The 22242-nt window shown below is 47.0% G+C and overlaps 1 protein-coding gene across 9 annotated transcripts in view; it reads left to right on the top strand.

The window, feature by feature from the left end:
• Nucleotides 1–22242, top strand: part of MCF2L (MCF.2 cell line derived transforming sequence like) — a 171680-nt gene that overhangs the window by 55826 nt on the left and 93612 nt on the right. For 3 of the 9 annotated variants that reach the window (XM_081046574.1, XM_081046580.1, XM_081046572.1), the window contains exon 1: nucleotides 15508–16224. The exons of the other annotated variants lie outside the window; for them this stretch is intronic. In XM_081046574.1, the coding sequence (XP_080902700.1) occupies nucleotides 16122–16224 (103 nt within the window). In that variant the 5' untranslated portion in view covers nucleotides 15508–16121. Of the gene's footprint in view, nucleotides 1–15507; nucleotides 16225–22242 lie in introns of those variants that run through there. 9 annotated transcript variants of the gene reach the window in all.

Genomic DNA, 22242 nt, shown 5'->3' with positions numbered 1-22242 from the left:
GTTCCAAGAGTGATGTCATACCCCTGGTTTTAAGGATGGAGGTTTTGTTTCTTGAGCAGCAAAAGACACATGTGCATGTTGAATTGTAAAAAGGCTGTCTCCAAACAGCAGGAATGACATTGACCACTCATTGAATGCGTGTTTCCAGCCAGGTCCTTATCTTGACCATGGTCTCATTCTAAACAGAAACTCGCAGATGTGTGTCCTTTGACGCATCTGTGCTACGAGCAGTTGCAGATTTACCAAGATGCTTTTCAATCCAGGTCAGCATGCCCAGCTTCCCTGCTTCCCTCCCGTTCACACTGCCTCTTCCTTGGGCACAAATCCATTTTTCACTCATGCTGTGTGTGAGGCACGACTGAGTGGGGGCTGTGAGACATGATGTGGGCTGCGGGGCTGTATCCCAGGTGGTGTTGACGTAGTGCCACACACTGAGTGTGGGGCATGTTACAGACTCTCGCGTGCAGATGGCAATGTAGGTCTATGGAAACCTACTCACCGACTCAGGTCTAAATCCCAAATACTTCCTCAGAAGAATTCCTTATCTGTAGCAGAATGGCGTTTACATGGAGGTCATAGGGTTGTTCTGCCTCCAGGGTGATTTGGGATCAGTGGCAGGTGTGGGCTGGTGGTACCAGGAGGGTGGTCAGCAGGTTGGTGTAGTAATTCAGGGGGCCTGGCCTATTTACGACAGGGTCAGAGCTGAGGGTGTGGGTGCAGTGGTCTTGTACAGGGCTTTGTGGCTATTTCGGCTGCATAGAGCTAGACCCTCCGTGGCTCCACCCTAAACCGACAGGCATTTTATCTTTGCTTGTCCAAACATGCTGCCACTTGCTTTATTTTAACTGCAGGTTTATATGTTGCTCCCACTCGTCCAGAACATTCATTATCTAGGTTAGTCTGCCCGTAAAGGAGGATAAAGCATGCCGCCCATGTGGTCTGTGAACCAGTATCTCTTGACCTTGAGAATTTAAAATTTCATATACTCTTGAATGGAATCTTTAATCACAAAGCCAGGAGCACTTTCCAATGGCAAAAGCTCCTCTCCTATGTGGTAGAGCTCCTTTTCCAGCATTTTCATGATTTTGGTTTTTCTCTTTATATTTGCAGTAGTCGGTGCAAAAGCAATACATATTTGAGGGAGAAATGCTAATGGATCTAGTTGATTTAAGCATTTTCCACATACAGAACAGTGGTCCTCAAATTAGAGCATCTGAATCATCTGGAGAGAGTCCTCACAGATACCTGTACCCACTCCCAGAGTTTCTGATTCAGGGAGTCTGGGGCAGGGCCTGAGAATTTGCATTTTTAACTTTTCGGGTAATGCTGATGGTGCAAGTCCAAGAACCCCACATGGAGAACCACTGCAGTAGAAGTCTTTAAATCTTGTGCCACCTTCTCCATTAATTGACCTTGAACAAAATATTAACTCTTGTCATTGATGAGTGGAGGATGGATGAGTGGATGAGTGATGATAGATGGATAGAGGGATAAATGGATGAGGATTTGTACAAGACAGAAAAAATAGAAGCTATATCATATTTTGAATTCTTAATACCCCCTCCCCCAATGAGGACTAACAATGTATAGCTCTTTACATTCTGAAGGAACAAATCCTGGGTTTGCATCGAAACATGAGTGTGGGGGAAGGGTGCTGACGAGCCTGCCTCACTCCTCTGGTTGCCATGGTACTCATACTCTTTGGACCAAACATTTTCCTTCCCATCCGTTCTGTCCCATCTTCTCATCTCCTACACCGAACTTAACACAATCCAAGAAGCCAAATTTCAACTGATCTTTCAGTTGCTAACTCAGCCCCTTTGAGGAGATGGGGATGTTCTCCCTGTCCCATCATGAGAGCAACAGTTGAGTCGTTAGTGTTCAGCCTTCTGCCACAGTCCTGTTAAAAAACGGAAGCATTCCATAATGGTGTTCTCTGTGTGCTGTGTCCATATTCAATTGCAAGGGGAAGTGAGACTTGGAAAGCTCTGTTGCTGAGATTGCTAGAGAACTCTCAAGTCGGAAAATGGACATTGTTTTTGTGACAGGTCTGATCGGTGAAGATTCTTGGCAGCATAAACAGATTTGGGATAGAAAGGGAGAGAACGTAGAAGAACAAGCCCAAATATGTAGAAAGTGCTCTGTGAGGGAGATGATACAACCACGTTCTTGTCTTTGATTTACGGAGCCTGTACCCTGCATAAGTCTGCTCTTCTAAGGGAGATTCTGTTTTCTGTGTTCTGGGTTTTTCCTAAAGAAACTGTTCAGTTCTGTAACTGTTCATTGTTACTGTCTTAATGGAACCCCTTGGTGGGGATGTCAGGGACAGGACCAACCCAAGGGGTTCCGTTAAGACAGTAACAATGACACCAGAGAAATGTCCACCTCAGTCATTGTGTCATCCCCCATCGCTAGCCCGTGGAGAGCTCTGCCCTCGAGTTATGCCCTCTCGTCATCTCTGTTCTCATGTTAGAATGTGTCCTGCTCCTGTCAGAGGGCTCCTCTCATACTTAGGAGAGCTCTGGTAGCTGGCTTCTTCCCTTCCCCCTGGAAGGGCTTGTTGTGACTCTTCTGCATCCAGGGCTGCTGGTGATGCTCACCCACTCCCTCTGGCCCCCATGATGTCCACGCCCTGCTGCTGGCATCGCCGGGGCTGTCCTTCCCCTTGCCCTGCTCTGCTCCAGTCCAAGTCCCACAGCTCTGTCAGGAGCCCAGCCCCCACCCTGCACCCCTGTCAGTCCTGTGAAAATTCTGCTTGGTTTAATATGTGAAAATAGTTAACCCAGAAATGCCAAAACACACCCTAAGAATATGTTGTATAATATTTATACAAGCTTTTGGAAGATCCTTCTGAGCATAATGCAGCTATTCGTGTTTGCATTATGGGGTCTGGAAGCCCTGGTGTACACACATTGATTTCTCACGGTTCTGGAGGCAGGAAGTCCAAGATCAAGGTGTCAGCAGGGTTGCTTCCTTCTGAGTCCTCTCTTCCTGGCGTGTGGATGGCCATCCTCCTCTGTGTCCTCACATGGTCGTCCCTCTGTGCATGTCTCTGTCCTGACCCCCTCTTCTTATGAGGACACCAGTCACGTGGGATTAAGGCCCACCCTAATGAACTCATTTTACTTAATTATGTCTTTAGAGGCTCTATCTCCAAATATAGTCACATTCTGAGGTCCTGGGGATTGAGACTTCAACATACGGATTTTGGAGGGACCCAGTTCAGCCCATGACAGCCAGATTGCATATAAACTGTGGGCCACAGCTCCAACCTCAGCTCAGAGTCTGAGGGAAATCGGAAGCCTTCGAGACATTTAAGCAGATTTGCGATATGATCTCACCTATTTTAAAGGCTCATCTGGCTGCTTGTTGAAAAGGCGGAGGGAGCCATGGGAGAGGGAGGCCATTGCCCAGTCCAAGCTCAGGAGTTGGATGGCTACTGGAACCAGGGTGGTGGTCATGCAGGTGGCAGGCGCTGTGGGCATTGGGGTCCTGGACATGTTTTGAAGGTTGGGCTGACCAAGTTGCATGTGGGCAATGAGAGGAAAGGAAGAGTACTGTGCTGGCTGGCTGCTGTCACCTGAACCACCCAGGCTGCTCTCCACTCTCTGGCCATAAGCCCTTCCTGGGAAGGTGGCGTGTGGCTGAGGCACGGTGTAGCATAGCAACAGGCTGGGAACTAAGGGACCAGAGCATCAGAATGGGCTTTCAGTCCTGGGAGATAAGAAGTTTCCCAGGACATCCTCGGAGGCAGAGCAGTCAGGTCCCCTGATTGCACCTGTAGGGTGACTCAGCCAGGAGGCATGGGATATGGGCATTTCTGCATAGAAATGTTCATGACCCTGAATGTAAGAGCTTCAGATGCAGGGACTACAGCATCCAGCAAAATTAAAATCCGTCCAGCATGGTTTCCATTGGATGCATTAGTCCCGCCCCTATGCCTGCTGCCTTCTGCCTCAGTGATAGAATCCTTAGGACTTTTTTTCGAATCTACTTTTAAAGCTTGTTGAGGCCCTTTAGGAAAAACATCATACAACAAGTGAGATAGACATTGGTGAGGGGTTGTTGAATATTTTGTGATGTGTAATTTAGATTTCTAATTAGATAGGTGTGACTATGAAAACTGTTTCAAAAATAAGCACCTCACACAGGAAATTTTTTTATGGATCTTGTTAGCAGGGATTCAGGAATGAGTTTGGGAGATTCTGAGCAGAAAGAAGGGGGATGCAATTAGTGATTTATTCCTCTTTAGAATTATCCTTTGGATGTGTGTCTAATTTCCCCCATTTAACACAGGGTTCTCAGGCTATGGTTCCTCAACCAGGCATCACCTGGGAGCTTGTTAGAATTACAGATTCTCGGCCCCACCCCAGCCAGGTGACTCTGATGCCCCAAGCTTGAGGCCTGCACAGGTGCTGGTAGGGTGCCAAGGCCCAGGTTGGTGGGAAGATGAAAGCCGGGCACCCACCTCCTTCGGTGGACTTCAGGGACAGAATCAAAAGGGAAAGAGGGCGGGCGCCCTGTGCCCACTGGTGCTCACCCTTCAGCTAATGCTAGGTCCTCCCTCAGGAACCAGCTCAGGGGTCACCTTGGCCCGTTGCCCACATGGTTCTGTTATTTGTGTGTTTCTGTATCCACAACCCTGGGCATGGTGCTGTCCCCATTTGTCTACTTGGTGGCTCCTTTGCCACATCCATTGGCTCACTGAGTCTAAACAATGCCCTGGGGATTTCACGTCCCCAGGCCTTGCACGTAAATGTTCTCCTGTGTGTTAAACTAGTAGATATAGAAAGCATATGTTAATGTGAATTGAGCATTGTGACAAGTAGGTGAAACACCTAAAGATGGAATATTTGTGCATACTTTTCTGATTTTCAAAGAGAAAATGTGTAGTTGAGGAGCTACTAATTAATTACCTTGACTTTTACAAATAAAGTACAAATGGTTGACTAAGTTGTGTATCCATAGAAAGGAAAGCATTTGTCTCCAGCTACCAACAAAGATATATACAATAAACTTAACAATAAAGTTAACTATTTTTATGAGAATGTGAGAGTGAAAGTCAAAGGAACTTCATATTTTGGTGTCTGGATTTTGAGAAAGGCTTTCTTTACATCCTGTGTTGACCTTCATGAACAAAGAGGAGAGAGAGTGGCTATAGCATATTGAGATTATTTGGATCCCTTTTCAGCAAGCACTCACTCTCCCCCTCCCTTCTACTAAGAGCAGAGTATGTGTCCCCCTTTGACTTGCACTTGGCCATGTAACTGGCTTTGCCAGATCTGATGCTCTCATGTGCTTGCACAGTGGGCTGTCCCTTCCCACTCCCCAGTAATGCCTTGTGAAAACATGCTCAGGGCTGCCATTGCCCCCACCCCAAGCCTGGGTCCCAAATGAGAAATGTGGAGCAGAGCCACCTCCACAGAGCTGTGAACATGAGAATAATACTATATATATATGACACTGAGTTGGGGGCAGTTTGTTATGCAGCATTAGTGTGGCACTTGCTGACTAATACAGATAGTATAGTCTGAATAGTTGGCTGGACAACCAGCCATCCAAAGGGAGAATGGCAGGCCTCGGAGTGACTCCATTGTCTTCTCATTTTTAAAACAGATATTGAAATGTTCTTTTTGACTTTGGGAAACAGAAAACCTGCCAGAAACACGTACATGCCCATTCAGCATGCAAGCTACTGCCTGGTGGGAGGAGGACTGGAGGTGTTCTCTGGGCATCCGCGCAGTAGAGTTAAGAGCAGTCAATCAATGAGTAGATATTACATTGAAGTAGCTTTTGAATGAAAGGAAATAGTTTTCCAGAGAACTCCAAAAACGGAGTACCTCGTGAGCATGGCCCTAGGCTGTTGAAGTGGAGTTGGTATGCCCTAGTGGAGTCCCTGCCTCAGAGGGAGCCCAGCTGGGAACCTGCAGTGGCCCTGGAAGTTCAGATTCAGTGGCTTTTAAAATTACTAGTCCTGCTCAAGATATTTTGTGAATGTCTCTGAGATTTCCATGTTCACGAACATACAAAAAATGAGCATTAGCTGTTCATAAAAAGGACTGTTGGTGGTTGAAGAGAGGTATTCAATAGACACTAAGTATACTTTAGAGTACAGTAAGTCCTCACGTAATGTCCTCAATAGGTTCTGTGACTTTAAGTGAAATGATGTACAAGGTGTGATCAAAAAATACAGTGACTATTTAAATTTTAAAAAATGTATCACAGTAGAAGACACATTGTCATTAATCCCCCTCAGAATACTCTCCCTTGCTTTGAACACACTTGTCCCATCATTCTTGCCTTTTTCTGAAGCAGTTCTGGAAGTCCTCTTTCGTGAGTGTCTTTAGTTGTGCTGTTGTGGCTGCCTCGATGTCCTGAATCGATTCAAAACGTTTACCTTTCATGGTCATTTTGACTTTGGGGGAGAGCCAGAAGTCACACAGTGCTAGATCCGGTGAACAAGGTGGATGAGGACACACTGTAATGTTTTCACTTGACAGAAGTTGCCATATACCAGAAGCGATGTGTGACATGAAGCCTTTCCGTTAAGATCACAAAATACAGTGAATGCTGCTATGGAGTGCCATCCAACAGAAAGGCAGGGATCTTCTATATGGGAAATGACGCATCAAACCTTAGTAATAGTGTGTGACAAGTTTCAACTTGTTCGGTATAGACAGTAGGGTATGAGCTGCGGTTGAGAGAAGGTTGTGTTTTAAAGTGTGCTGTAAATCATCCTCCATCATGACAACGATCTGTGTCACATACCACTTCTGGTACGGCAATTTCTGTCAAATAAAAACATTACAGTGTGTCCTCATCCACCTTATTCACTGGATATGACACTGTGTGACTTCTGGCTCTTCCCCAAAGTCAAAATGACCATGAAAGGTAAACATTTTGAATCAATCCAGGACATCGAGGCAGCCATGACAGTGCAACTAAAGACACTCACGAAAGAGGACTTCCAGAACGGCTTCAGAAAGTGGAAAGAACAATGGGATAAGTGTGTTCGAAGTGAGGGGGAGAATGTTGAGGGGGATTAATGGCAATGTGTCTTTTACTGTAATAAATTTTTTTTATTTAAACATTCACTGTGTTGTTTGATCACACCTCATATAGTGGAACCAATTTTATCATAGACTTTTTTTATGGATATAAATAAGAGTTAAGTTCCTACATTATTTTGAGTTAAGGTCCTATGTTGTACTAAATGATATTCTTGAGGACCTGCTGCATAATGGGGACCTTGAAGGCAATTCCAAACAAAACATGCTTTAAGCATCTTGAAGAGACCAAGCTTAATTTGGATTTGTAGAAATCAACCACATTCATGCTTCTGCTTTTGCTTGCTAATTATCCCTTTGTTTAAGCAAAACAAACAAACAAATAAATAAACAAACAAACATAAAACTGTTTTGATTTAAGTGGTTCTTTTGTTTGGTGCCCTATCCATACACTTAATATGCTTCTTGCCATGAGTCACCCTCCTTGGCCGGCCTATGTCCAGTGTCTCCAAATGACAGTCATGCTGTCAATGCCCTTCCACCTCTCTGCTCGGTACACACCTTCCCTCCTCCGAGAAACAATTCTTGGACCAGTCAGCTCTCCCAGGCTTCCACTTATTGCCATTTAGCCCTCGTGTGGCATTTCATTCAATGCTGCTCACAGCAGTTGTCTGCTAATTACTTCACAGATCAGCTTTGTCCCCCCAACTACATTTGGAGCTCCACAAGAACAACCACCATGTTCTAGGCTCCTGTGAGCCTCCCCCTGGGGACCACGTGGTGCTGCGTCTACAAAGACCACTCAGGGTGGCAGGTTTGCTGTAGGCTTTACTCATTCCATGTGTTCTTAGCTGCTCCTTTGGCAGGCGTTCCTGGAGAGAGAACCTTTGCTGTCGGTCATCTACACCAGCTTAATAACTGAGAATTCTCCCCAGCACCCGACTATCAGGGATTAGTAAATATAAAAGAACACGACCTGAGAGACCCTTGTTTTGTTATAATTAATAACAATTGATAAACATTGCAGCAGAAAGCTTTCCAAGCCTCAGCTACTAGTGAAATGGGTGCTATCCTTGATAAACACATTTTCTCTAGAAGAGAATCATTTTAACAGTCCCTTAGGGTCCATTGATTCACAGTTTAACCAGATGTAGGCTTCTGCAACTTAATTCTACACGGTAAGGCTGCTCATCAAATATCTGCTTGTTTCCTCCTATGACCCACGTGCAGGGATAGCCATGGTTGGAAGCTCTTTCTATCTGTCTAAACCCACCTCTTTGCCAGAATTATCATCTCTATGTAAGTACATACTGTTAATCTTTGAAGTTGGATTTGTACTGTTATAAATAGTATTTTCACACTCCTGTATTTCTGATCAACTAAGAAGTTATCTGGTCACATTCATTTTGTACCTCTGGTTTTGGAGAAATATATGTTGTATTTTTCAAAATGTCCTAAGCTATTGCAGTTGTCTGATACACGTCCAAAAATCTAGTTGTCTAAATTCAAATTCTAATTAAATACTAAAGTTAAAATGTATAGTACTATTTAGATAAAACAGGGAATGAGGTTTTCTGCGTTGGGGATAACAATAGCACCACTGTAGAGAGCAAGTTTGAATATTAAATAAAGATTGAACTCACCGACTGGAGCCACAACCTTGGGTTCAAACCCCGGCTCTGCCATCTGTCCACCTGTGGTGCCGACATACTATTTCCCCATCTGTAAAGTGGATCCATGACAGTACATACCTCATAGGGTTGATGTGAAGAGCGAGTGAGTTATATACATATGAAAAGCACTTAGAGCTGCCCACAGGCCGGAAGCTCAGCAAATGCTTATTGATGCTTTTGTCACATATGCATGTGCTTTAGTGAGTGCCTGGCTCATGCACTCAGCACATGTTGCTGCCATTATTATTATCAAATAATATTAACTGCATTATTTGATTAAAAATTCCAGTAACGAAGCATGTGAGGATTTTCCAGGGAAATGAGAAGAAAAAGGAAGTGTCTGAGAGTATGTGGGCTTAGAGAGGAAGGGACATGTGAGGGACTACACTATGTAGATGGGATTCTCCAAAGGGAGCTGTTAAATTATACAGAGACACCGCTGGCTCTGGGCACATAGCTCTTTAGGAAGGAGTTTCAAAGTACAGTGCTTTCTTCTCTTCTTCAGAGGAAACTTTGTCCCAGCTCAAATCCCGAGAGATACACAAATACTGAGAGAAATCAAACTTTTGGGAGGAGACTTTCAAGAAAATGTAAAGCTGTAAGTTTGACAATACAGAAGAGTTGATGTTCTTTCTTAATTTTGGAGATTAAGTGGTTTTTCTTTATCTAAATTGGGTTTTCATCAAATGTTCTGTTTTTTTGTTGTTGCTTTATTTCATTATTAATAGTATTAAAGAAAATCCAATCTCCAAAGCATGAAAACGATTTTCTCATCTTTATAGTCATACCCATGGCTGTGGCACTTAATTCAACAAAGGAAAGAATTAATATTAAGTTTTATTGATGATATTTTTGCAAATTTTAGGAATGGTGAACCAACTAATGCCCCAAGTATGACTTCACTTTTGTAAAGATGCTTTGTTTTTAAAGACAGAAAAAATTTTCTTCGAAAGTTACATTTTTAATAGAATTACCTCTTGCCTCAAGTCTATTGTTCAGATTCCAGGAGAGTTTAGCTCTTTTTAAAAAAATTAGTTTCAGGTATACAAAACAACACAGTGATTAGACATTTACACCCCTCACAAAGTGATAACCCCCCCGACCAAGTCTACTACCCCTCTGATATCATGCATAGCTGTTACAATACCACTATGTTCCCTATGCCGTACTTTACATTTTGTGACTTACATGTATATGGACAAAAATTTTTTTAAGTGTTTTGATTTCTGGATCCTTAAGAAGGGAGAACATGTCATTTGATATTTAAATGATAAGAAAATACAGAAAGTTGTGGAATGCATGTAGATGTTAGGTCTCCATGATTTATCAATTTTATGATTTTATGCCTCTAATAATTCTGAGTGGACTAAAATTTTTACTTTTTTTTTCCTTCTGAAACCCAGTCCTTAGTATTGGCAGGATTCCTCATTCATAGGGACATGTTCATTCATTCATTCACTGGACTCTTAGGGAGAGTCTACTGTGTGCATCCTGATAAAGCCAGGCCAGCAAAACAAAGTGGGTCCACCCTGGTAGACCATGACAGTGATATTCTGCCTGGATCTAGAACAATCTCCAAACACAAACCATTGCTTAACTTCATAAGTGCTAGAACCTCACGTGGAAAGTAGAAGCAAACATTTCACATACTCCATGTTTATGCCTAGCGCAGGGAAAAACCTTCATTTAAAATTTGGCCCAGCCACGTCCCAATCTGTATTTTTGAAAGATCATTGCAAACACAGCTTAGAAAAGACCTAAACCATCATGTCATCTGTTACCTGTGTTTTAATAGATTTCTAAATGCATTATGTGTTTGGCATAATCTCTAGAGTTTGTCATGATTGGTCAGGTGGGATGAATCCTGTATTTTACAAAATTAAGCACATCGTTCAAAAAGTTCATTTTTAAGAGTAACGAGTTCCAGACTCTATAGAGCCCTATTTCACCATTGGTGGTTTTATTCCTGTATTGCAGAGGCCTCAAAATTTTAGAACTACAGGGTATCTTACAGGTTATCTCAATTGCCCAGCTCCCAGAGCTTTCTGTCTTTGTTAGAGAGAAGATGTTGTCATTAAAAATGACAAGCATCTCAACTCGAAGGCCCCTATTAATCATTGAACAGTTTAGGAGTGACTGGCAGTATGGCTCCTTCAGGAACCGCCGTCAGGTAGGACTGTGAGGTTATAGTTGAGAGCACTGTCAGCTGGTCAGCACTGTCAACTGAGAGCACTGATACGGCTGGTACTCGAGAGGGGTCATCAGGTGTGTGACTGCCTGTGGACCGCAGTGCTTACCAGACACGGGAGAGACTATACAACAAGGAGAACAAACCATCTACACACAGGAGGGCAGGGCAGGGGCATCAGGTCCAGCCAAAAACTCAGGAAAAGGTTAAAGTGAGGAGAAGTCGGAGCAGCACTTGTTTATGGGAGGGAGGGCTGCCGGGCGGGGCCAGCTCCTCTCGGCCTCATGGAACTCCCCTGAACGTGCACACCATGTACTGTTTCCTGTACATGGTTTTTTTGAAAAGAGAGAAAACACTTTTTTGTACCTGAGTCCTCAAGCATGGCCAGCAGCCTCAATGCAGCGTTTCAGCAGGCTGCTGCTTCCCGGCCTGTGTCAGCCCCGGAAGAATTGAATTTTCAATTACCCAGCATCTCATTTGGTTTAAGACTACACTAAATAACTCCCTGCTCCCCTGACATGATTAATTTAAGACTCTTGTCGTGCAAGGGACCCTGCTCGCTGCGCCATTTGTCGTGCAGGGTCTCAGCTCCCACTCCCCGCCCAAGAACGCAGGACACGGTAAGGCCAAAAAGGAACACCCATGAAGCCATAAGTAGGGGAGTCAAGCCAATATATTCTCGCTGGCGGCTGGGCTGGAGACACAGGAAGCAGGATCTACATAATCTGCCTAACAGCAGTCCGTGCTCGCCAGCCACCATCTTCTTGCTAGCCCCCATTCCTTTCCTGCTAGCGTAGCCACCAGCCGTTATATTAGTGGCCAATGGCCTACGGGTTACAGCTGACGGCCAACTAGCCACAGCTGCTGGCATCTGATCACAGTTGATGGCCATTTACTACCCGAGCCAGCACCTTTCTATGTGAGGCCGAGAGCCTGAAAACTGTTTTTTGGGGTTTTGTCCCCACACTCCACCCCTACAGGGTCTCGCCTCACAATCTACGCGACAAGCGTCTTCTGCGAGGGGCCCTGTGCAAGGAGCCTGGAGGTGAATGCACTATCCTGAACACAGCCAGGCTCTCTGGGCACAGCCAGGGTTTCTCAGGGCACCACCAGTACTTCTGGGCACAGCCAGACTTCCTGGGCTTCTTAGGGTACCACCAGTCTCCCCGGGCACAGCCAGGGTTTCTCAGGGCACCACCCCAGTACTTCTGGGCACAGCCAGACATCCTGGGCTTCTTAGGGTACCACCTGTCTCCCCGGGCACAGCCAGAGTTTCTCAGGGCACTGCCACTCTCTCTGGACACAGCCAGACTTCCTGGACTCAGCCAGGGCCTCAGGGCACTGCCACTCTCTCTGGGCACAGCCAGACTTCCTGGACACAGCCAGGGCCTCTCAGGACACTGCCACTCTCTGGACACAGCCAGACTTCCTGGACACAGCCAGGGCCTCAGGGCACTGCCACTCTCTCTGGACACAGCCAGACTTCCTGGACACAGCCAGGGCTCTCAGGGCACTGCCACTCTCTCTCTGGGCCTCTCGGGGTACTGTGCTGGAACAACAGCGGCTCACATCAAGGTGCTTACATATTATCAATGGCGGCCAGTCAAGACACAAAAGCAAACATTCTCGCCAGTCCCACTACATGGTGGTATGTTCCCAAACAGTCAAGCGTCCATTAAATTAGGGATGGAAGGCAATTCCCCATAGTCCATAGTCATTCGCCAGGGCTGTCCTGGGGGTGAGGGATGACCTTGACTTCACCCTCATCTCCCACGGAGGACTCAGCAAGCGGTTCCTCCTGGGACAAGTCCCGCATACGGGCTACCTCAGCAAGCAGTTCCCAGCCCACAGGGCGGCAACAACCTTCGCTTTCTCCGCTTTCTCCGGCCTCTGCTGGTTGGGGAATCATCCACATCTTTCCACCCCTCCACGGGGATCGAGCTCTCCGGCAGCTGCTCCTCCTGGTCTTCCTCAGACTGAGCTTTCTTACGCACGAACTGCTCCACTGCCCTTCGGAAAGCTTTGGCCAGCACCGTATCCTGCCGACTACGCCATGTGTCGTGCAAGGGACCCTGCTCGCTGCGCCATTTGTCGTGCAGGGTCTCAGCTCCCACTCCCCGCCCAAGAACGCAGGACACGGTAAGGCCAAAAAGGAACACCCATGAAGCCATAAGTAGGGGAGTCAAGCCAATATATTCTCGCTGGCGGCTAGGCTGGAGACACAGGAAGCAGGATCTACATAATCTGCCTAACAGCAGTCCGTGCTCGCCAGCCACCATCTTCTTGCTAGCCCCCATTCCTTTCCTGCTAGCGTAGCCACCAGCCGTTATATTAGTGGCCAATGGCCTACGGGTTACAGCTGACAGTCAACTAGCCACAGCTGCTGGCATCTGATCACAGTTGATGGCCATTTACTACCCGAGCCAGCACCTTTCTATGTGAGGCCGAGAGCCTGGAAACTGTTTTTTGGGGTTTTGTCCCCACAACTCTTTTACTGCCAAAAATCATGCCATTTATTGATATGAAATTAACCATAGCTTGAGGCCATATCATATAAAATATACTCCTGGGGTCTAAAAAGAGCCAGTCCACTTCTCAAGTGGCCTGATCCCTTCAGCTTCCCCTCACTCTGCAGCACGCTGAGGGTGGGCCAGCAGTGTGTGAGGGAGCTCTTGGGCCTCAAGTGCTTTTGTTTGTTTTGTTTTCCACTGGGGAGCTATCAAGCAGCTTAGAGGAGGCCATGCCCACTGACTGTTGGGAAAATCCCATCGAGTTTTCATGATGTTTGCCAAACCCGGAGGTAGCGAACGTACAAGACGAAGAAGCTAACAGATTGTGAGTGAGGATCCCATCTCAGAACTGACTTTTGGGAAAGGTTTTAATTAGTAACATCTTTAAGACATATTTAGATACTTAGGGGAAATTGGATTAACCCAGACCCACCTGATGGAAAGAACACATTAAAGCATAAACCATCTGCCTGTGTGCACATGTGTGTGTTCTGACTTATTAGCTGTTCAGGGAATGGCCCTGACATTCCAAATTTTCACAAATTTATCTGCATATCATAACGCTTACATGGGGGAAGGGAAAGACACAGAGAAATTCAGTGCCAGCCTTAGAAACAATGCATGGCAGACAGCTCACTGCAGTTAGTAATCACCTAGTGGCAAGCTGCCTCTGTGGATACGTAGCAATCGCGTTTCCGGGTGTCTTTTGCTAGGGCTCTGTGGATTGAATTAAGTGGAAGTGTCGGTTCCCTGGTCATGGGAAGAGGACTTGTCCTGGATGTGCCACATCAAAGGCACCATCTGTTTCCTCCTGATTATGTGTTGGGACTGGCCTCTGCTTGGAAGCCAATGTAAGGAGCAGAAATGAAAACTCCAGTGCCTGACAGCACCAGCTGCCAATGCTTTGAATCTGTGGTGGTTTTCCTTTGCTTCTGGGTGAAGGAAGTGTTGACAGTGACTTTCTAGGCTTTGTGCATGGTTTTCTTCTTGTAACTCATTACCGATGCAGCGCAGAGAGTAAGCTGGCTTCAGTCCCTGAGTTCTTCAGTGGTCTCAGAGGCCAGTATGCTGTACCCTCAGGTAACAGGTAGGCTTGGAGGGTGATGGAGCGGAGGTTGCACCTGGTCTTCCTGCCCTCTCTCACTCTTGACACCTTTAGTGCTTAGAAATGCAAATCTCCACAAGCAAGGAAAGCGCTGGGTAGAATCACAGTTTTGTGGAAAGCTGAAAACAGATACCAGAGCTGCTTCCTCTTATGGGCTGAAAAAGCACATGTTCCTGGGACCATGTCTCCTCGGGGGTTGGGAGATGAGGGTAAGGGGGATCAAATATATGGTGATGGATGGAGAACTGACTCTGGGTGGTGAACACACAATGGGATTTATAGGTGATGTAATACAGAATTTACACCTGAAATCTATGTTATTTCACTAACAGTTGTCACCCCAATAAATTAAAAAAAAAAAAAAACTGTCTCCTTGGCTTCACATCCTCCAGTGGGAAGGGCACATCAGTGTAGCAGGGTTCCCAAAGCCTATGAACACTCATGGGAGGAGTGGTGCACCCTGAAAGAACGAAATTAAATAAGTGCATTCTCATGCTGCCAACCAGGGATGCCTGCTGTAATCACACTGGTTTATAAAAGGGCAAATTTGGCGCATGGGGGTAAAGCGTGGCCTTTCAGGTAGACATGAATGCGAACTGTCTGTCACTCTTATTCTGTAACCTTCAGCATAGGCACTGAAATGGACCGCCTGGCAAGTTAGGGGTGAGGATCTCCAACCCCAGACTGTGCCCAACGTGAAGCTGGCATGCAGCAGCTCTGGGACAAGAGGAGCAGCCTGGGCTGTCACTGGGCCATCCTGAATGCTCACCCCCTGGGAAGTGACATGAGCACCAGGCTCTCGAGCTTTTGGGCTTGGGGTGGGTTCAGCATCTCCCTGTGGAAAGTGTCGGCTTGCCAAGCAAAGCAGTGTTATCATTTCCTTTCTCCCAAGCTGGACAGCAGACAGGAGTAACCGACGTCGAAACTTCCAGTTTATTTCAAGAAAGGCTGGGGCCGCTTCCCCTCCCTCCCATCCCCCTTGTAGTTGTTTGTTTGAACTTGAGACTTCCTTCGTTTGGAAGGTGTTTTTGGCTTGGGCAGTCGAAGCAGCTCCTTGACTTTCAGAGATCCAGCCAGCACAAGCCCCCTTTTCTAAGGAAGGAAACGCCCAGAACTTGCAAATAGATTGGCAGGGTGAGGCCTTGCCCCCACTCTGCAGGAGTCTTTCCCTGATAGCACAGGCATTTTCTCCCGCTGCCTGTCCTGTGAGGTGTGGAAGGCAGGCAAGCGCAGGAGAGGGAGTTGGTCTCTCTGGCTGGCCCTCCTTGTGCAGGTAGCAGGAGGCAGGCCAGGGAGAAGGCAGGTTCTGAGCTGCCCAAGTGAACTGTCGGTACAGGCGGTTGGTACAGGCGGTCAGTACGGAGTGAGGAGTTGGAGCTCAGGGACTCCTGGGAACGGACTTGTCGCTCTGTTGTTCTTTTTCCGGCCTTAGTAAACCCAAGGTCACTGGAGGTCGTGTGCCCAGCTCAGCGTGCAGAGCAGCACCCAGGTGCCCTCGCCGCGTCCTTGGTGCCGGCAAGGTAGTGGAAACCGCGTCGCTCTGACACAGGGCCTGCATTTGGCCCTTGCGTGAGCCCATCCTAAAGAATCAAAGCCTCTACTGCTGCTGCTGCGTGTCCCTGGTGGAAAGACAACGTGATGGCTGAGAGGGGAGCATCACGGGGGCCCACAGGGAGCCTCCAGCGTCGATTTTGGCTGCTGACTCGGAGGCGCCGGGGGACCTCGAGGCGCCTACAACCTGGTGAGGTGGGATGGGGTGGTACCATTCATAAGGCACCTGGGGGCAGGCTCCAGGTATCCCCTTAGCAGCTGGGCACTTCCCTGTATTTCTTTCACTAAAAAATGTGTGCCACTAGCAAGACATTTTTAAAAGGTCAGAAATGAAGTGTTGGACAGTTTTCGTTAGAGCCAGACTTTGGCTCTAGTTTTATCTGATTTATTTTGTCTTCTGGTTCTGAGGAATCTGGACTCAAATGTCCCTGCTTTGGTTGGGGTGACAGTGGAGCAGACATGAGGAAAGCACATTTGTAAAAGGAACATACTCTGCAAGTTAGGCTTGTGTGCTGCATCTTTGCTGCCTGGACGGGCATCCTGTGGGTGGGGGACTGGAATGGAGCCGTCTCATATCCTGCCCCAGCATCTGCGCTCCTGTCTTCCATTGCAGCTGGACGTTAGTGAGCCAGACTCAGGCAGGCGGTTACCTGCCAAGGAACGCAGGCAACCCCTGAGTGAGCGTCTCTCTCTGAATGGCACTGTTTTTACTAGAAGAAGGGCACAGGAGTTTTAAGCATTTGCTCAGCCAGACAGCACCATGGAAATTCTCACAGGTCTCAAAATAATGTTTTCACAAATTGATTTCCACAGGAGCAGGGATATTCTAAGTAGATTGAGTTAGAGGAAAGAGCCTTGTCAATCATTCTGTTCCTTCCTCCCAGGCCTATAAATGTGAGGCTTGCTGTTGAACTTGGGGCAGCAGCTGACTCTGTGATCCCAGTAATTGTTAGGGTGACAGGGTGGTATCTGTTCCCTGGACAGATGCCCTCAATGTAATTGTTAGGGTGACAGGGTGGTATCTGTTCCCTGGACAGATGCCCTCAATGTCTGTGACGTGCAAGACATCAAAAATCACAGCTTAGAGCCAGCACCGTGCGTCTCTATGGTTTGGGGACCCTATGGCGCGCGCTCTCTCTCTCTCTCTCAGGTTGAGGAGCCCACCTGGGGCTGACCGTTTAGCGTTGAGAAGAGGATGAGAGAAGCCCGGTGTGGGCCCAGTAAACCTATGTGAAGCCTTCCCTGCCCTCACATGTTGAGGCCTTCACCAGCGGCACCTCCTGGGCAAGGCTGAGTGTGTGGCCCTGGTGTGACTGACGGTCCCAGGGGTGGACTCAGACGTTGGCAGGAGAGCTTCCCTCAGTTTCCCTTTGGGCTGGGGTCGGAGTTCATACACAAAGCCTGACTGCTTCTGCTCCTTGGTTGTGGTTCTGAGCTCAGCTACATCAGTGCAAATGATTCAGGGTTAAAAATAACAAGATCTTGACCTGCTCACCGAGTCCACTGACTTCTGCCCTAACGCAGAGTGCGGGGAGTGGTTAGGAGGGGCCATGTGTGGACCCTCGGCCTGCCCAGTACTCACCAGGGGTGTGAAAACTGCATTGTGCCTCTCTCCTCCTCCTCCCAAGCCTGCTTTCTGAAGTGCACTCAACAACGCGTTAGGCAGGGGTCCCCTGGCCATGGGGGAACTGTGCTCTGGCTCTGTTAGGGTGGTTACGACCCCCGATTGTGAAAGGACTGAATTATTATCCTGATGCCCAGAGTCTTCGAAAGGGAGGGTGCAGGGCCTGAGCCTGTACCCCACTCACCAGCCATGTGGCCTGGGCAAGTGGATCTAGTGTTCCATGGGTGTCCCTTTGGGAGAAATAGGGCCCCCCCGAGGTGTCCCCTCACTGTGAAATGGGAGCAGACAGTGCTACGGTCTTTGCTGAGCCTCTTCAGAAATGAGGAAGAAGGAGGGTGCTACCGTGTTTCCCCCAAAATAAGACCTAGCCGGACCATCAGCTCTAATGCATCTTTTGGAGCAAAAATTAATATAAAACCCAGTCTTGTATTATATTAAAATAATATAATTATATAAGACCCCATCTTATATTACAGTAAAACAAGACCGGGTGTTATATTAATTTTTGCTCCAAAAGACGCATTAGAGCTGATGGTCCAGCTAGGTCATATTTTGGGGGAAACACTGTATCTGACTTGAGTGGCTTCTCTTTTACTCGTTAGTATTTATTAGATGCATTTATTGCTGTTGCTCTGCCTGTTGGTCATCAGGACCCGATGTGGACTGTGGGCAATTAAGTACTTTGACGCTTGAGGCCCTGGGTCAGTGTGTCTCCTGCAGCCCTGTCAACCTCCCTGCACCAGTGTGCCTGGCATTGCCAGGTTAAATCCCCACGGCCTGCAGGAGCAGCGACCAAGCTCTCAGGTACCTGCTATTTAACTTTTCCTTGCTCCCAGAGAAGCAGGCAGCCTCGGCTTTCTTTCCTGCCTGTGAGTTTGCCCTGGTTCCTTCCTCAAAAACCCATCTGTGTGTGCATGTCTGTGTCAAGCTAGGCTCTGGGTCCTCCCCAGGCACTGCAGCCATTTTCCTTGGGTTGAACATTGAAAGAAGCATCTTCAGGTTAGGAGATGATCCAACAGCCAGACTTCCCACTGCAAGTGGAGAGTACCGGGAGAAAGTACAGTTGCAAGATTATAGTTTTCTTTGATAACCAGAAAGGGATGGGCTATCAGTTAATTAAGTGGAAGTTGGGATAACTTGTGAATGTCCCCTCTGATACATCCTACGAGGAGCTGCCATACTTTCAGAAATAGATTACTACCTACAGTGGGTGCTGAAACGCCTAGTGGGCACTACTTTTCTGCCCTAGTACATTTGAGACTGAGTTTCAACAAGCCAAGAAAATTGATTGTTTTACATAGAATTGAAAAATTCTCCTTTTAGAAATGTGTTTCCAGTTGGCATGAACAATTTCAGACAGAACCAGAATTAATTAAAAGAAGCAAATAAATATATTTGAGGCAACTGGGTCAGTTGATCACTGCAGATAAACACGAAATTTCCCTTTGAGCTTCCTGGTAGCTAATGTGAAAAGGAAAAATGTTTGGATCCAAGGTCGCATGTAAAAAAAAAAAAAATAGGTTCTTTTGGAAGGAATTCGGGAGGAAAACAATAGCTCAGTTGTGCATACTGGAAACATTGGATCACTCAATGGGTGACATCTTTGGAATGTTTCCTTTCTTTTGGAAAATCAATGCACTGAAAAATGTTGAAATCATAACACTAAGTTTTGGTGAGGCCCTTTCCCAAGTAGGCCAAGGCAATAGCATGGTTCTTGTATTTGCTTGGATTCCTCTGACTGTTCCAGAACAGCTGACTGCTTAAGGTGGGGACCTGACCTGCGACTTAGCAAGACGAGCTGCTCTCTGTACCAAGTTGAACCATATAACACATGGCCTGCTTTGAATGCCAGATCACAGGTTGTGGGGCTGATGTTTCCTGTGATCTTGGGAGGCAGAGGCCCATGTCTGTGCCGAACCCAGAAGGGAGAGGTGAGGATGCCAGAGGAGAAGCCCCAGGTTTCCTTTAAGTAGCTTTAGGTGAGCACAAACATGTGGTGACCCTTGGCCATTGGATCCATTGGGTCTTGTCCAGAACGGCATTCATGCCTGCAAACTTGGTTTTCATCTTTTCAGGAGCTACAGAAAACGGGGGAAGTACTTATCCTCACCGTTGTTGTTCTTTTTGACTTTTTGGAACATCCAGATGAGCTGGTGAGACCTGAAAAGACAAGAAGAGAGCGTGCTGTTTTATTTAAAGTGCACTTATTTGGAGGAGAAAAATTTGCATTGAAATATTTCCTTAGGGCCTCTAGTCAACTTGATTGTAAGAAGAAGTTTCATGATCTTAAGAAAGCTGGTTATATTATTGTGTGTGTGGTTTTTTTAATTTTAGGCAGCGTAGTGGAAGTCACTGCTTCTGGTTTCCTAACCCAAACTTGCTATTTTGTCAGGCTCGCTTGGGGAGAGCTTGGCTTAGGCTGGAGGAGGACGCAGAGCTGGGGAGCTGTGTCTGGCCTTGGTGGGGTTTCAGCCCCAAGGAGCCCTGGGACTGCAGGTCCATCCCCCATAGCCCCCTTCCACTCCCCCAGGCCCCATTGTCTAAGTAACTTGGACTCCAGTGTGTAACGGGACTTATCACTGGGCGCCTGCTGGTTGGGGTTATGGACTCTGCCCACTGCCTTGATCTCTGAGCATGGAGTCAGAGGAAATCTTTCCCACTGTCTCCGTAGAGCTCAGACTGTGTGGTCGGCAGGGCAGGGCCAGCTGCAACTCGGTATGAGGGGTCTCAAGAGTTCTCTGGGCTCTGAAAGAAAGTCGGGGCACATGCTTTACACCCTAAACCTGTTTGAGATACATAGACCTTGAAGGAAAAGCTTGGAAGGGATGAGAGGGGCATTGGAATATGGTGCCTGTACCTTCACTTTGCTCATCTTCCTTTAAACAAATACTGGCCCCACCTTTGTTTGTTCCGACAAATTCACTTGTGTCTAGAGAATTGAACTTTCTTTTTTTTTTTCCCAGAGAATTAGACTTTATCAGGTAGAAGAAGGTAGTGACGTGGAGTCATTCTAAACAGTATTGTCTGATTTAATGTTTCGAGCAAATATGCTTCTCTCCCCAGGCAGTGTGGGACATAGCTGTATTTGATCTTCTCGTTGCATGCTTAAAAGCACAAGGAAGTCATGCCAGCAGAGGTGTCCCTTGTGCCTTGAACTGAGTCCAAGATGGGCCCAGACATTCCTTTTCCTTTCAGTCATGCAGTACCTGGCCAGCCAGGCTGGAGTCTGTATGTAAATGAGCAGGGTGGAGTGAGCAGATGTTAGCCTGCAGGAGACTAATCACCGTTTAATATCTTGTTTTAGTTCATGGGTAAAAACGAAAGTAAAAAATCAACTGGTCCTTCATGCACATTTTAGGGAGCAAAGTTCAGTGGAGGATGGCTAATGGGTAACCACAGGATGACAGCAGGATTGAATGCAGGGGAGTGTGTCTCTCTGTGTGCTTATCAGCCATGGGAGACAGAAATGCTGCCCGAATCTCCGTGTCTGAAATGAAAAACTACTACATTTACTCTGAGCAATGCTCCTGGCTGCTCTCTGTTGCTGAAAAGTTTTCTTGGGTCCCGAGAAGCCAACATCCCTTTGGGACACTCATAGGAGGTATGTTGGGAACGGGCAGGACTTCTGGCTGCGATGGCCATTGCTTTGATGTAATAGTTACTTGGGTTGTGCTACGTGGAGATGGTTCTTTTAGATTTATTGTGTTGGCAAGGGAGGATGTCTTCATGCATCACGTGTAATCTGTATCCCCTTGGAATCTGGAATAGCTCAGGGAATGGGGATTATGAGTAAATGAGCCTTTTACCCAAACTCATTAGAGGACTCTAAGTCATGGCATCAGCTACCACAGGCGAACAATCTCCCTTTGGCTAGCAAGTGTAGGCTCCATGGCTAGTCTGAACGCGAGAGGGGAGAGCTCAGCCAGCACCAAGCTCATCAGAGTGTAGCTGGACCTCATTCTAAGGGCGCTTGATACATGAAGCATCACGTGTAAAATACAAAACAGAACAAAAGCCATTACTACATGGTATTGATTATCCCCTTGACAGAGTGACGCAAGCCTGGTGATTTACTTGAAGATTGACTGCCTTGTACAGTTAAGTACAGTTCAGCGACACAAAGCTGTGTCCGTTGTCAGCTTTCCAGGAAGCTGCAAATCCCAGGCGGTCCTCTAGGCCCAGTCCTGTCAGAGCCCCACAACCATGCGCAGACTGAGCAAGTCTGTCTCGTAAGGGGTGCCTTCGTTCAATCTTGAAATTCAGGAAATCTCCTGGAATGTGGTGGGGGATGTTGCTCCTTTATTAGTTGAATCCCACCTTCTCTGTGGTAAGAACTTTGACATCATCGTGGCCAGGATTTGGTCCTGCTGGATAGGAGCCTTTCGGTGTTCCTCAGCATTTTATTTTGGCCCCTTGTTCTGAGTTTTAGTCATCATATTTAGAACTTTGCCATTTATAAAGCTTTGTATCACTCTCTGATCTCAGTGTCACCCATTGTATAGACTGGAGGGTCCGTTAGTAGTTGTCAGAATTTACATGGCTTATCCTGGAGGGTTGTCAGGAGTGACCCACAGTGACTGGGCA

Source organism: Rhinolophus hipposideros, assembly GCF_964194185.1.
Source record: "Rhinolophus hipposideros genome assembly, chromosome: 4".
NCBI classification, from domain to species: Eukaryota; Metazoa; Chordata; class Mammalia; order Chiroptera; family Rhinolophidae; genus Rhinolophus; species Rhinolophus hipposideros.
Note: the sequence above shows the minus strand (reverse complement) of the source record. Positions and strands in the feature narration are given on the sequence as shown.